General features: G+C 37.9%; 3 protein-coding genes across 3 annotated transcripts; all 3 read left to right on the top strand.

Annotated features, from left to right (window-relative positions):
• Positions 642-2,654, top strand: LOC18773556 (putative pectinesterase 63). The gene is made up of 4 exons (XM_007207704.2): positions 642-1,546; positions 1,688-1,894; positions 2,143-2,384; positions 2,489-2,654. Exons 1-4 carry the CDS (start codon positions 1,046-1,048, stop codon positions 2,652-2,654), a joined length of 1,116 nt encoding a protein of 371 aa, XP_007207766.1. The 5' UTR covers positions 642-1,045.
• On the top strand, positions 6,362-8,114 carry LOC18773764 (putative pectinesterase 63). The gene is made up of 4 exons (XM_007206579.2): positions 6,362-7,004; positions 7,146-7,352; positions 7,602-7,843; positions 7,949-8,114. The coding sequence occupies exons 1-4, from the start codon at positions 6,504-6,506 to the stop codon at positions 8,112-8,114; spliced, it is 1,116 nt and encodes a 371-aa protein (XP_007206641.1). The 5' UTR covers positions 6,362-6,503.
• Positions 11,617-13,576, top strand: LOC18774846 (putative pectinesterase 63). Its single transcript, XM_007206787.2, has 4 exons — positions 11,617-12,467; positions 12,609-12,815; positions 13,065-13,306; positions 13,411-13,576. The coding sequence occupies exons 1-4, from the start codon at positions 11,967-11,969 to the stop codon at positions 13,574-13,576; spliced, it is 1,116 nt and encodes a 371-aa protein (XP_007206849.1). The 5' UTR covers positions 11,617-11,966.

The raw sequence follows: 13,679 nt of genomic DNA, 5'->3' as shown, positions 1-13,679 counted from the left end.
ACAGTCCCCAAGCATAGTCCATGCCAAGACAGTCCTATGTAACAAATGAGCCCTATAGGTGTTAAGGTGGATGATCTGACGGTTATGGTTCACAATTGGAAGAGGTTTAAGAGCTTATCTAACCCATGTAGCCTTCCTTGCAGCGCAAAGTGACCTAGATCCTAGAACTAGACTTTTAAATGCTTAACTTCTAAATGATCATATATTAATTTTTAAAAATAAAAATTTAGTAACAAATTCAGTTTTAATAAAGTAACTAATTTCATCCATCTTTGAGTGGGAGTATTGTTTCTCTCTCATTATAATATCATCACACACACACACACAACATAAAACAAAAAACAAAAAACTATGGTTCTACTACCCATAGATATGCGTCAAGTCTTGAGAATGGTGATGAAAATACACATTAGGTTAAAAGTGGTGAGCAAAAATGTTCTTATATAATATAATATTTTCAACCTATCAACAAGATTATTTGTCAACTCTTTTACTCTCCTTTTTTTCCCGCTAAAGGAGCTATATTAGGTTTGAGAGGACTAATTTTTTCTAGAATGAGGTGAGCTTTCACAAAATGGGGTGAACTTCCTAAAATTAGCGCTAAATCCCTATTTTTCTAGATATTTCTAAGGGTGGTTTCGCCGTTGCGAATGTGTGACTATCCTTAATAATCAAGGGTATAACTGAGATTTTATATGTGATGGCAAAGTGAACTCTCTTAATAATACCACAATTATGTCCTCTTATGCCTTCCCAAATTAAGCTGTAGAGCTAGCTACAGCTAGTGATTTTCTGTTATCCAACAAATAAAAAATGCGTAACTGAAATCTCTATGAACATAAGCCCCTAATTAGAAACCAAAATGTGCAAGAAGCTCTCCAAAACCCACAAATTTAGGATTAATCCCTCTCAATATGCATTGTGCCTTAACCAGCTCTTGCATAGTGGACTATAAAATCAAAGCCTTCTATTCACCATTCCAATCAACAGCACCCACTACGATACAAAAACTTGAAACCAAGAAACAGAAAAATAAACAATAAAAATGGCTAGAAAAAACACATGCTTGGATGTCCATGCAGCTCTAATCGTGACATTAATTCTCCTCACCGCCGCTATAGCCGTGGCAAATGATGATACACCGGTACCAGCCGACTACTCCCAAGTTAACACGTGGTTCAATAACAACGTGAAATCGTACAAAGAACGGCAAGGCACGCTTGACCCTGCCCTTGTAACGGCTGAGGTTGGTCAAACCGTAGTCAAGGTTATGAAAGATGGAAGTGGAGAATTCAAGACCATCACTGACGCTGTTAATAGCATTCCGGCCGACAACACCAAACGTGTCATTGTGTACATTGGAGGGGGAGAGTACAATGAAAAAATCACAATTCCACGGAATAAACCATTTGTTACATTTTATGGCTCTCCAACAAATATGCCAACTTTGACCTTTTCTAGCGGAGCCCCAAAGTATGGAACTATGGATAGTGCCACAGTGATTGCCGAATCCGACTACTTCGTGGCAGTTAACCTTATTATTAAGGTACGTAAATGTCTCATGTTTGCGAGAAATGTTTCATGTTACGTGATATTATCATCACACACAATAATTTTTTATTATTATTAACTTTCTTTTAATATTTTTGTTTCCTTATAATTTACATTGACTTGTGGTTGTGTGAAGAACTCTTCACCAAAGCCAGCTAGGAATAGCGTGGGACAACAGGCATTGGCATTGAGGGTGTCGGGGACCAAGTCAGCCTTGTTCAATTGCAGACTGATTGGTTTCCAAGACACACTTTGTGATGACAAGGGAAATCATTTTTTCAAGGACTGCTTTATTGAAGGCACTGTGGATTTCATCTTTGGAAGTGGAAAGTCTCTCTATTTGGTAATGCCACCCAAACCCTTCTTATTATTCCTAAATAAAAGGAAAACTTATAAAGGAACTTTTGTTAACTCTCCCTACATGTTTTACAAATCAAATCGCTAAATGCGAGTCTCTTCTTATAATAGTGAATTTCACGTACATGTTGTGTGAGAAACGTTATGTATACGACTAATCTTCACTATAACTCAACTATTTGTTGTCTATGTATCATGTCATGGTTTTGATGGGTAGTTAATTAATGGGTGCAGAACACTGAGTTACATGTGTTGGGGGATAATGAAATGACAGTGATAACAGCACAAGCAAGGGACTCAGCTTCAGAGGATACTGGATACTCATTTGTCCACTGCAACATAACTGGGACTGGAAATGGCACGTATTTGGGCAGGGCTTGGAGGATCAGTCCTAGGGTGGTCTTTGCCTACACCGGCATGTCCGAGGTCATCACCCCAGCCGGTTGGAACAACAAGAACCGCCCCGAACGTGACAGGTAAGCAAATTAAAACACACTAATTAATTAAGCATTTTAATATAATTGAACGGTTTTGAGAGTTAATAGTTTCAATATTTTTGTTTGTTTGTTGTTATATTCAGCACCGTGTTCTATGGAGAATACAAGTGTTCGGGTCCAGGTTCAAATATGGTTGGGAGAGTAAAATACGCCAAACAACTGAATGAGGAACAAATCAAACCTTTCCTCAACCTTGGCTATATTCAGGGTTCCAAATGGCTGCTTCCTCCTCCAAATCCAAAAGTGTAGATTTTCTTAAGACTAGAAAATATTTTCTTCACTTTGTATACACGTTTATATATGGGTGCTATTGAGAAAGCCGCACGCACACCTCAATATTATGCTTTAATTTCTAAAGATCTTCTGCTTTACAATTTGAGCACAGTTTGTCAATTTGATTGGGACAAAAGACACATATGTGCAAAGTATCCACTAGTGTAGTGGCTTAGAGTATTTACTTTCTCATACAAGCTTCTGGGTTCTAGTCCGTGTAGTGTGTGTGAGTTTAGTACTATCGCCCCTCTCAATAGTAAAGGACTCAAACATAAAAATATAAATAAATAAAAGACACATATGCGACAATGTGCAAAAATTAAAAATAGACCCCCTTCCAATTTTCACATAAGAAATAATAAGTCATGCATTTTCAAAGTATCGATCCCTTAAATAACTTCACCTTTTTCAAATTTGCTAAAGAAAAAAAAATCGAAAATCGGTTTCAGTTTTGGACAAATCCCACTCGGTTCAGATTTAATAAATAAACAAAAACAGAACCAAAATTTAAGATCTAGTCAAGCAATTAAATTTCACCTTAATCCACCCTGTACAGTAAACACTACTACAAAAAGTGAAAAAGACGACCAGAAAACAACGACGGTCTAAGTGAAAACCGTCGTGGTTTATAAAAAGACGACGGTTCTAAAAAGCATTACAAAAACTGAAAATCCCAAACAAAGCAGCCCATACCAACAAGTAGAGCAAATGGTCCCAACATAAAGATGCAAAACAGAAACTTAACCAAGTTAAAGCTAAAGTACATAGACACTACCCATAACCATACAAAACAAAAAACCCTACATCTAGACTTAAACCACAGCTGCCCCACCAACACCCCAGCAGTGCACCTTCGCAAATCCACCATTACCACCAGGGAGGAATAACCAAAAACAAGAAAACTGAACGGAAAATTGGGGTCAACAAGCCACATGTGCTAGGAGCACTCCTATAATCCAAGAATCTAGTGCATGTTGCACTTTAAAAGTATCCCCATACTACAACAGGCCATCGGTCAAGCGGTTGAAACTTAAACAAGGAGTCTTGGTCACCAAATGAGAGTCCAATTATTTTGTTCTTGCCACTGTACTCCCAACTCCTAAAGAACCAATTTACATATTTACTAATAGATCGCGGCCTAATGTCAAGACCAGTAAAATATTAAAACTTAGTAAATATCAAAAAAGTTACAAAATCTTGTAAGTAGTTATAAGGTGTTGGGATACTTGTCCTATTGCCAATTAATTATGGGGTGGAACCTCAACTTCTTTCGTGGTATCAGAGCGAGTTGCCTATTTGCACTGGCGGACCTATGGGAGCCAAATCATAAATAATAATAATAATAATAATAATAAAAGAAGAAGAAAAAAGAAACAGATTAGTATTGACCCTCCAAATCTCTTTTGTCGCGGGTCGATTATTTTCGGAATGAAATAACGGAGCTTTGAGTCAATGCAGATTTGGACGCATAACAAAGACGTCATGCTTTGGTGTGAGTGTGGTATGTGAGCATGCCAGTATGGATGGCCATGTGATTTGAGTTGCGAATGAATGGATGGATGGATGCATGGATGCACTTGTGTCATTTGACTTCTTTGCAAACGATTGTTGGCCAAGAGAGGAACAAGTCTCGGCCATTGGAATTATTAAGATGGTTGGTGACGATGGTGGCATTAAGCTTGGTGACTCAGTGGGTTTAGACAACTTTGGTGTTGATGCTCAAAATGGCCCGGCCAATATTGAGTCCAACTTAGTGATGAGATGTGCGGGGTCTTCAGCAGGGAAGAGGGCTGAGGCCCTTGGTGAAATAGGTTGGTGGGAGACCTGCAGAAGATAAAGTGGGAGAAGCAATCGTTAAGCTTCAGACACCGGTGTGGTGCCGGCCGAAGGCTCTCCGATGCCTAAGTCAGTTACAAGTAGTAATTCTGGCAGAGTAACAGTAAAAATGGGAGAATAGTTACCCTTTTTACTTGGGTACTGTTCCCTATTTATAGGGAAGTGAAAGTAGGAGGTTTGCACAAAGTTCCAATGTGGGACTTTGTGCAAGTCGTCATGGTGGCGACACGTGTCCTGGGGATTAGGTTTCGCAGTTGGGAGCTTCGGCAAGTGTCTGGCACCTCAAAAGTGTGTCTTCCTTTGGCAGGGGAGAAGGCGTGGCTGCCTTGGTGCTAGTCGCTTTGATGCTGGGTCTGCTCGGTTCATTATGGTGTAAACATAATGAACTTAAACAAAAGATGAGTACTATACGAGGTGGGTTGTGGGTTGTGATATGAAAAGCATGGAATTCGAACTTAAAAGTTCTTCTGACATTAAAAAGGAATGCCATTAAACTAATAAGCGTTAGTTGATCTTATACAACTAAAAGAAATCTTTAATCACGATCACCAGTAGAATTTAAAAAAGAACTTTCTTTAACATAAATTTCAGTAAAGTTATAGGGCATGTTATAGATTCAACATCCACATAAATTTAAATAAAATAGCTAAAAATGCGAATGGCATGACATGTCGGTCCTATGATGATTAACATCAACATCTAGAGATCGATGCTTTATTTAATTAATATGTTATATATATTATATATGTATGTATATATACATATATATTATATATATTATAAAATACGTATATACACATACATAATATATGTATTTATGCATATATATAAATAATTTTGAAAAAATAAAAAAATCTAGTCCTAATCCATGCATACACCAAACGCAGGATAAGTGTTATCCAACTTAGACCAAGTCAAGACAGTCCCCAAGCATAGTCCATGCCAAGACAGTCCCCAAGCATAGTCCATGCCAAGACAGTCCTATGTAACAAATGAGCCCTATAGGTGTTAAGGTGGATGATCTGACGGTTATGGTTCACAATTGGAAGAGGTTTAAGAGCTTATCTAACCCATGTAGCCTTCCTTGCAGCGCAAGTGACCTAGATCCTAGAACTAGACTTTTAAATGCTTAACTTCTAAATGATCATATATTAATTTTTAAAAATAAAAATTTAGTAACAAATTCAGTTTTAATAAAGTAACTAATTTCATCCATCTTTGAGTGGGAGTATTGTTTCTCTCTCATTATAATATCATCACACACACACACACAACATAAAACAAAAAACAAAAAACTATGGTTCTACTACCCATAGATATGCGTCAAGTCTTGAGAATGGTGATGAAAATACACATTAGGTTAAAAGTGGTGAGCAAAAATGTTCTTATATAATATAATATTTTCAACCTATCAACAAGATTATTTGTCAACTCTTTTACTCTCCTTTTTTTCCCGCTAAAGGAGCTATATTAGGTTTGAGAGGACTAATTTTTTCTAGAATGAGGTGAGCTTTCACAAAATGGGGTGAACTTCCTAAAATTAGCGCTAAATCCCTATTTTTCTAGATATTTCTAAGGGTGGTTTCGCCGTTGCGAATGTGTGACTATCCTTAATAATCAAGGGTATAACTGAGATTTTATATGTGATGGCAAAGTGAACTCTCTTAATAATACCACAATTATGTCCTCTTATGCCTTCCCAAATTAAGCTGTAGAGCTAGCTACAGCTAGTGATTTTCTGTTATCCCACAAATAAAAAATGCGTAACTGAAATCTCTATGAACATAACCCCCTAATTAGAAAACAAAATGTGCAGAAGCTCTCCAAAACCCACAAATTTAGATTAATCCCTCTCAATATGCATTGTGCCTTAACCAGCTCTTGCATAGTGGACTATAAAATCAAAGCCTTCTATTCACCATTCCAATCAACAGCACCCACTACGATACAAAAACTTGAAACCAAGAAACAGAAAAATAAACAATAAAAATGGCCAGAAAAAACACATGCTTGGATGTCCATGCAGCTCTAATCGTGACATTAATTCTCCTCACCGCCACTATAGCCGTGGCAAATGATGATACACCGGTACCAGCCGACTACTCCCAAGTTAACACGTGGTTCAATAACAACGTGAAATCGTACAAAGAACGGCAAGGCACGCTTGACCCTGCCCTTGTAACGGCTGAGGTTGGTCAAACCGTAGTCAAGGTTATGAAAGATGGAAGTGGAGAATTCAAGACCATCACTGACGCTGTTAATAGCATTCCGGCCGACAACACCAAACGTGTCATTGTGTACATTGGAGGGGGAGAGTACAATGAAAAAATCACAATTCCACGGAATAAACCATTTGTTACATTTTATGGCTCTCCAACAAATATGCCAACTTTGACCTTTTCTAGCGGAGCCCCAAAGTATGGAACTATGGATAGTGCCACAGTGATTGCCGAATCCGACTACTTCGTGGCAGTTAACCTTATTATTAAGGTACGTAAATGTCTCATGTTTGCGAGAAATGTTTCATGTTACGTGATATTATCATCACACACAATAATTTTTTATTATTATTAACTTTCTTTTAATATTTTTGTTTCCTTATAATTTACATTGATTTGTGGTTGTGTGAAGAACTCTTCACCAAAGCCAGCTAGGAATAGCGTGGGACAACAGGCATTGGCATTGAGGGTGTCGGGGACCAAGTCAGCCTTGTTCAATTGCAGACTGATTGGTTTCCAAGACACACTTTGTGATGACAAGGGAAATCATTTTTTCAAGGACTGCTTTATTGAAGGCACTGTGGATTTCATCTTTGGAAGTGGAAAGTCTCTCTATTTGGTAATGCCACCCAAACCCTCCTTATTATTCCTAAATAAAAGGAAAACTTATAAAGGAACTTTTGTTAACTCTCCCTACATGTTTTACAAATCAAATCGCTAAATGCGAGTCTCTTCTTATAATAGTGAATTTCACGTACATGTTGTGTGAGAAACGTTATGTATACGACTAACTCTTCACTACAACTCAACTATTTGTTGTCTATGTATCATGTCATGGTTTTGATGGGTAGTTAATTAATGGGTGCAGAACACTGAGTTACATGTGTTGGGGGATAATGAAATGACAGTGATAACAGCACAAGCAAGGGACTCAGCTTCAGAGGATACTGGATACTCATTTGTCCACTGCAACATAACTGGGACTGGAAATGGCACGTATTTGGGCAGGGCTTGGAGGATCAGTCCTAGGGTGGTCTTTGCCTACACCGGCATGTCCGAGGTCATCACCCCAGCCGGTTGGAACAACAAGAACCGCCCCGAACGTGACAGGTAAGCAAATTAAAACACACTAATTAATTAAGCATTTTAATATAATTGAACGGTTTTGAGAGTTAATAGTTTCAATATTTTTTTTTTGTTTGTTGTTATATTCAGCACCGTGTTCTATGGAGAATACAAGTGTTCGGGTCCAGGTTCAAATATGGTTGGGAGAGTAAAATACGCCAAACAACTGAATGAGGAACAAATCAAACCTTTCCTCAACCTTGGCTATATTCAGGGTTCCAAATGGCTGCTTCCTCCTCCAAATCCAAAAGTGTAGATTTTCTTAAGACTAGAAAATATTTTCTTAACTTTGTATACACGTTTATATATGGGTGCTATTGAGAAAGCCGCACGCACACCTCAATATTATGGTTTAATTTCTAAAGATCTTCTGCTTTACAATTTGAGCACAGTTTGTCAATTTGATTGGGACAAAAGACACATATGTGCAAAGTATCCACTAGTGTAGTGGCTTAGAGTATTTACTTTCTCATACAAGCTTCTGGGTTCTAGTCCGTGTAGTGTGTGTGAGTTTAGTACTATCGCCCCTCTCAATAGTAAAGGACTCAAACATAAAAATATAAATAAATAAAAGACGCATATGCGACAATGTGCAAAAATTAAAAATAGACCCCCTTCCAATTTTCACATAAGAAATAATAAGTCATGCATTTTCAAAGTATCGATCCCTTAAATAACTTCACCTTTTTCAAATTTGCTAAAGAAAAAAAAATCGAAAATCGGTTTCAGTTTTGGACAAATCCCACTCGGTTCAGATTTAACAAATAAACAAAAACAGAACCAAAATTTAAGATCTAGTCAAGCAATTAAATTTCACCTTAATCCACCCTGTACAGTAAAATATGAATCACATGAGCAATGATTTAGATTAAGGCTTGACTGAACTCTAGCTAAACTTGCTTCATAACTCTGCCAGACTATTAAGAGTTGAAAGCATTACAAAAACTGGAAATCCCAAACAAAGCAGCCCATACCAACAAGTAGAGCAAATGGTCCCAACATAAAGATGCAAAACAGAAACTTAACCAAGTTAAAGCTAAAGTACATAGACACTGCCCATAACCATACAAAGCAAAAAACCTACACCTAGACTTAAACCACAGCTGCCCCACCAACACCCCAGCAGTGCACCTTCGCAAATCCACCATTACCACCAGGGAGGAATAACCAAAAACAAGAAAACTGAACGGAAAATTGGGGTCAACAAGCCACATGTGCTAGGAGCACTCCTATAATCCAAGAATCTAGTGCATGTTGCACTTTAAAAGTATCCCCATACTACAACAGGCCATCGGTCAAGCGGTTGAAACTTAAACAAGGAGTCTTGGTCACCAAATGAGAGTCCAATTATTTTGTTCTTGCCACTGTACTCCCAACTCCTAAAGAACCAATTTACATATTTACTAATAGATCGCGGCCTAATGTCAAGACCAGTAAAATATTAAAACTTAGTAAATATAAAAAAAGTTACAAAATCTTGTAAGTAGTTATAAGGTGTTGGGATACTTGTCCTATTGCCAATTAATTATGGGGTGGAACCTCAACTTCTTTCGTGGTATCAGAGCGAGTTGCCTATTTGCACTGGCGGACCTATGGGAGCCAAATCATAAATAATAATAATAATAATAATAATAAAAGAAGAAGAAAAAAGAAACAGATTAGTATTGACCCTCCAAATCTCTTTTGTCGCGGGTCGATTATTTTCGGAATGAAATAACGGAGCTTTGAGTCAATGCAGATTTGGACGCATAACAAAGACGTCATGCTTTGGTGTGAGTGTGGTATGTGAGCATGCCAGCATGGATGGCCATGTGATTTGAGTTGCGAATGAATGGATGGATGGATGCATGGATGCACTTGTGTCATTTGACTTCTTTGCAAACGATTGTTGGCCAAGAGAGGAACAAGTCTCGGCCATTGGAATTATTAAGATGGTTGGTGACGATGGTGGCATTAAGCTTGGTGACTCAGTGGGTTTAGACAACTTTGGTGTTGATGCTCAAAATGGCCCGGCCAATATTGAGTCCAACTTAGTGATGAGATGTGCGGGGTCTTCAGCAGGGAAGAGGGCTGAGGCCCTTGGTGAAATAGGTTGGTGGGAGACCTGCAGAAGATAAAGTGGGAGAAGCAATCGTTAAGCTTCGGACACCGGTTTGGTGCCGGCCGAAGGCTCTCCGATGCCTAAGTCAGTTATAAGTAGTAATTCTGGCAGAGTAACAGTAAAAGTGGGAGAATAGTTACCCTTTTTACTTGGGTACTGTTCCCTATTTATAGGGAAGTGAAAGTAGGAGGTTTGCACAAAGTTCCAATGTGGGACTTTGTGCAAGTCGTCATGGTGGCGACACGTGTCCTGGGGATTAGGTTTCGCAGTTGGGAGCTTCGGCAAGTGTCTGGCACCTCAAAAGTGTGTCTTCCTTTGGCAGGGGAGAAGGCGTGGCTGCCTTGGTGCTAGTCGCTTTGATGCTGGGTCTGCTCGGTTCATTATGGTGTAAACATAATGAACTTAAACAAAAGATGAGTACTATACGAGGTGGGTTGTGGGTTGTGATATGAAAAGCATGGAATTCGAACTTAAAATTTCTTCTGACATTAAAAAGGAATGCCATTAAACTAATAAGCGTTAGTTGATCTTATACAACTAAAAGAAATCTTTAATCACGATCACCAGTAGAATTTAAAAAAGAACTTTCTTTAACATAAATTTCAGTAAAGTTATAGGGCATGTTATAGATTCAACATCCACATAAATTTAAATAAAATAGCTAAAAATGCGAATGGCATGACATGTCGGTCCTATGATGATTAACATCAACATCTAGAGATCGATGCTTTATTTAATTAATATGTTATATATATTATATATGTATGTATATATACATATATATTATATATATTATAAAATACGTATATACACATACATAATATATGTATTTATGCATATATATAAATAATTTTGAAAAAATAAAAAAATCTAGTCCTAATCCATGCATACACCAAACGCAGGATAAGTGTTATCCAACTTAGACCAAGTCAAGACAGTCCCCAAGCATAGTCCATGCCAAGACAGTCCCCAAGCATAGTCCATGCCAAGACAGTCCTATGTAACAAATGAGCCCTATAGGTGTTAAGGTGGATGATCTGACGGTTATGGTTCACAATTGGAAGAGGTTTAAGAGCTTATCTAACCCATGTAGCCTTCCTTGCAGCGCAAAGTGACCTAGATCCTAGAACTAGACTTTTAAATGCTTAACTTCTAAATGATCATATATTAATTTTTAAAAATAAAAATTTAGTAACAAATTCAGTTTTAATAAAGTAACTAATTTCATCCATCTTTGAGTGGGAGTATTGTTTCTCTCTCATTATAATATCATCACACACACACACACAACATAAAACAAAAAACAAAAAACTATGGTTCTACTACCCATAGATATGCGTCAAGTCTTGAGAATGGTGATGAAAATACACATTAGGTTAAAAGTGGTGAGCAAAAATATTCTTATATAATATAATATTTTCAACCTATCAACAAGATTATTTGTCAACTCTTTTACTCTCCTTTTTTTCCCGCTAAAGGAGCTATATTAGGTTTGAGAGGACTAATTTTTTCTAGAATGAGGTGAGCTTTCACAAAATGGGGTGAACTTCCTAAAATTAGCGCTAAATCCCTATTTTTCTAGATATTTCTAGGGGTGGTTTCGCCGTTGCGAATGTGTGACTATCCTTAATAATCAAGGGCATAACTGAGATTTTATATGTGATGGCAAAGTGAACTCTCTTAATAATACCACAATTATGTCCTCTTATGCCTTCCCAAATTAAGCTGTAGAGCTAGCTACAGCTAGTGATTTTCTGTTATCCAACAAATAAAAAATGCGTAACTGAAATCTCTATGAACATAAGCCCCTAATTAGAAACCAAAATGTGCAAGAAGCTCTCCAAAACCCACAAATTTAGGATTAATCCCTCTCAATATGCATTGTGCCTTAACCAGCTCTTGCATAGTGGACTATAAAATCAAAGCCTTCTATTCACCATTCCAATCAACAGCACCCACTACGATACAAAAACTTGAAACCAAGAAACAGAAAAATAAACAATAAAAATGGCCAGAAAAAACACATGCTTAGATGTCCATGCAGCTCTAATCGTGACATTAATTCTCCTCACCGCCACTATAGCCGTGGCAAATGATGATACACCGGTACCAGCCGACTACTCCCAAGTTAACACGTGGTTCAATAACAACGTGAAATCGTACAAAGAACGGCAAGGCACGCTTGACCCTGCCCTTGTAACGGCTGAGGTTGGTCAAACCGTAGTCAAGGTTATGAAAGATGGAAGTGGAGAATTCAAGACCATCACTGACGCTGTTAATAGCATTCCGGCCGACAATACCAAACGTGTCATTGTGTACATTGGAGGGGGAGAGTACAATGAAAAAATCACAATTCCACGGAATAAACCATTTGTTACATTTTATGGCTCTCCAACAAATATGCCAACTTTGACCTTTTCTAGCGGAGCCCCAAAGTATGGAACTATGGATAGTGCCACAGTGATTGCCGAATCCGACTACTTCGTCGCAGTTAACCTTATTATTAAGGTACGTAAATGTCTCATGTTTGCGAGAAATGTTTCATGTTACGTGATATTATCATCACACACAATAATGTTTTATTATTATTAACTTTCTTTTAATATTTTTGTTTCCTTATAATTTACATTGATTTGTGGTTGTGTGAAGAACTCTTCACCAAAGCCAGCTAGGAATAGCGTGGGACAACAGGCATTGGCATTGAGGGTGTCGGGGACCAAGTCAGCCTTGTTCAATTGCAGATTGATTGGTTTCCAAGACACACTTTGTGATGACAAGGGAAATCATTTTTTCAAGGACTGCTTTATTGAAGGCACTGTGGATTTCATCTTTGGAAGTGGAAAGTCTCTCTATTTGGTAATGCCACCCAAACCCTCCTTATTATTCCTAAATAAAAGGAAAACTTATAAAGGAACTTTTGTTAACTCTCCCTACATGTTTTACAAATCAAATCGCTAAATGCGAGTCTCTTCTTATAATAGTGAATTTCACGTACATGTTGTGTGAGAAACGTTATGTATACGACTAACTCTTCACTATAACTCAACTATTTGTTGTCTATGTATCATGTCATGGTTTTGATGGGTAGTTAATTAATGGGTGCAGAACACTGAGTTACATGTGTTGGGGGATAATGAAATGACAGTGATAACAGCACAAGCAAGGGACTCAGCTTCAGAGGATACTGGATACTCATTTGTCCACTGCAACATAACTGGGACTGGAAATGGCACGTATTTGGGCAGGGCTTGGAGGATCAGTCCTAGGGTGGTCTTTGCCTACACCGGCATGTCCGAGGTCATCACCCCAGCCGGTTGGAACAACAAGAACCGCCCCGAACGTGACAGGTAAGCAAATTAAAACACACTAATTAATTAAGCATTTTAATATAATTGAACGGTTTTGAGAGTTAATAGTTTCAATATTTTTGTTTGTTTGTTGTTATATTCAGCACCGTGTTCTATGGAGAATACAAGTGTTCGGGTCCAGGTTCAAATATGGTTGGGAGAGTAAAATACGCCAAACAACTGAATGAGGAACAAATCAAACCTTTCCTCAACCTTGGCTATATTCAGGGTTCCAAATGGCTGCTTCCTCCTCCAAATCCAAAAGTGTAGATTTTCTTAAGACTAGAAAATATTTTCTTCACTTTGTATACACGTTTATATATGGGTGCTATTGAGAAAGCCGCACGCACACCTCAATATTATGCTTTAATTT

The sequence above is a fragment of the Prunus persica genome, chromosome G6 (genome assembly GCF_000346465.2).
Source record: "Prunus persica cultivar Lovell chromosome G6, Prunus_persica_NCBIv2, whole genome shotgun sequence".
In the NCBI taxonomy this organism is placed as follows: domain Eukaryota; kingdom Viridiplantae; phylum Streptophyta; class Magnoliopsida; order Rosales; family Rosaceae; genus Prunus; species Prunus persica.
Note: the sequence above shows the minus strand (reverse complement) of the source record. Positions and strands in the feature narration are given on the sequence as shown.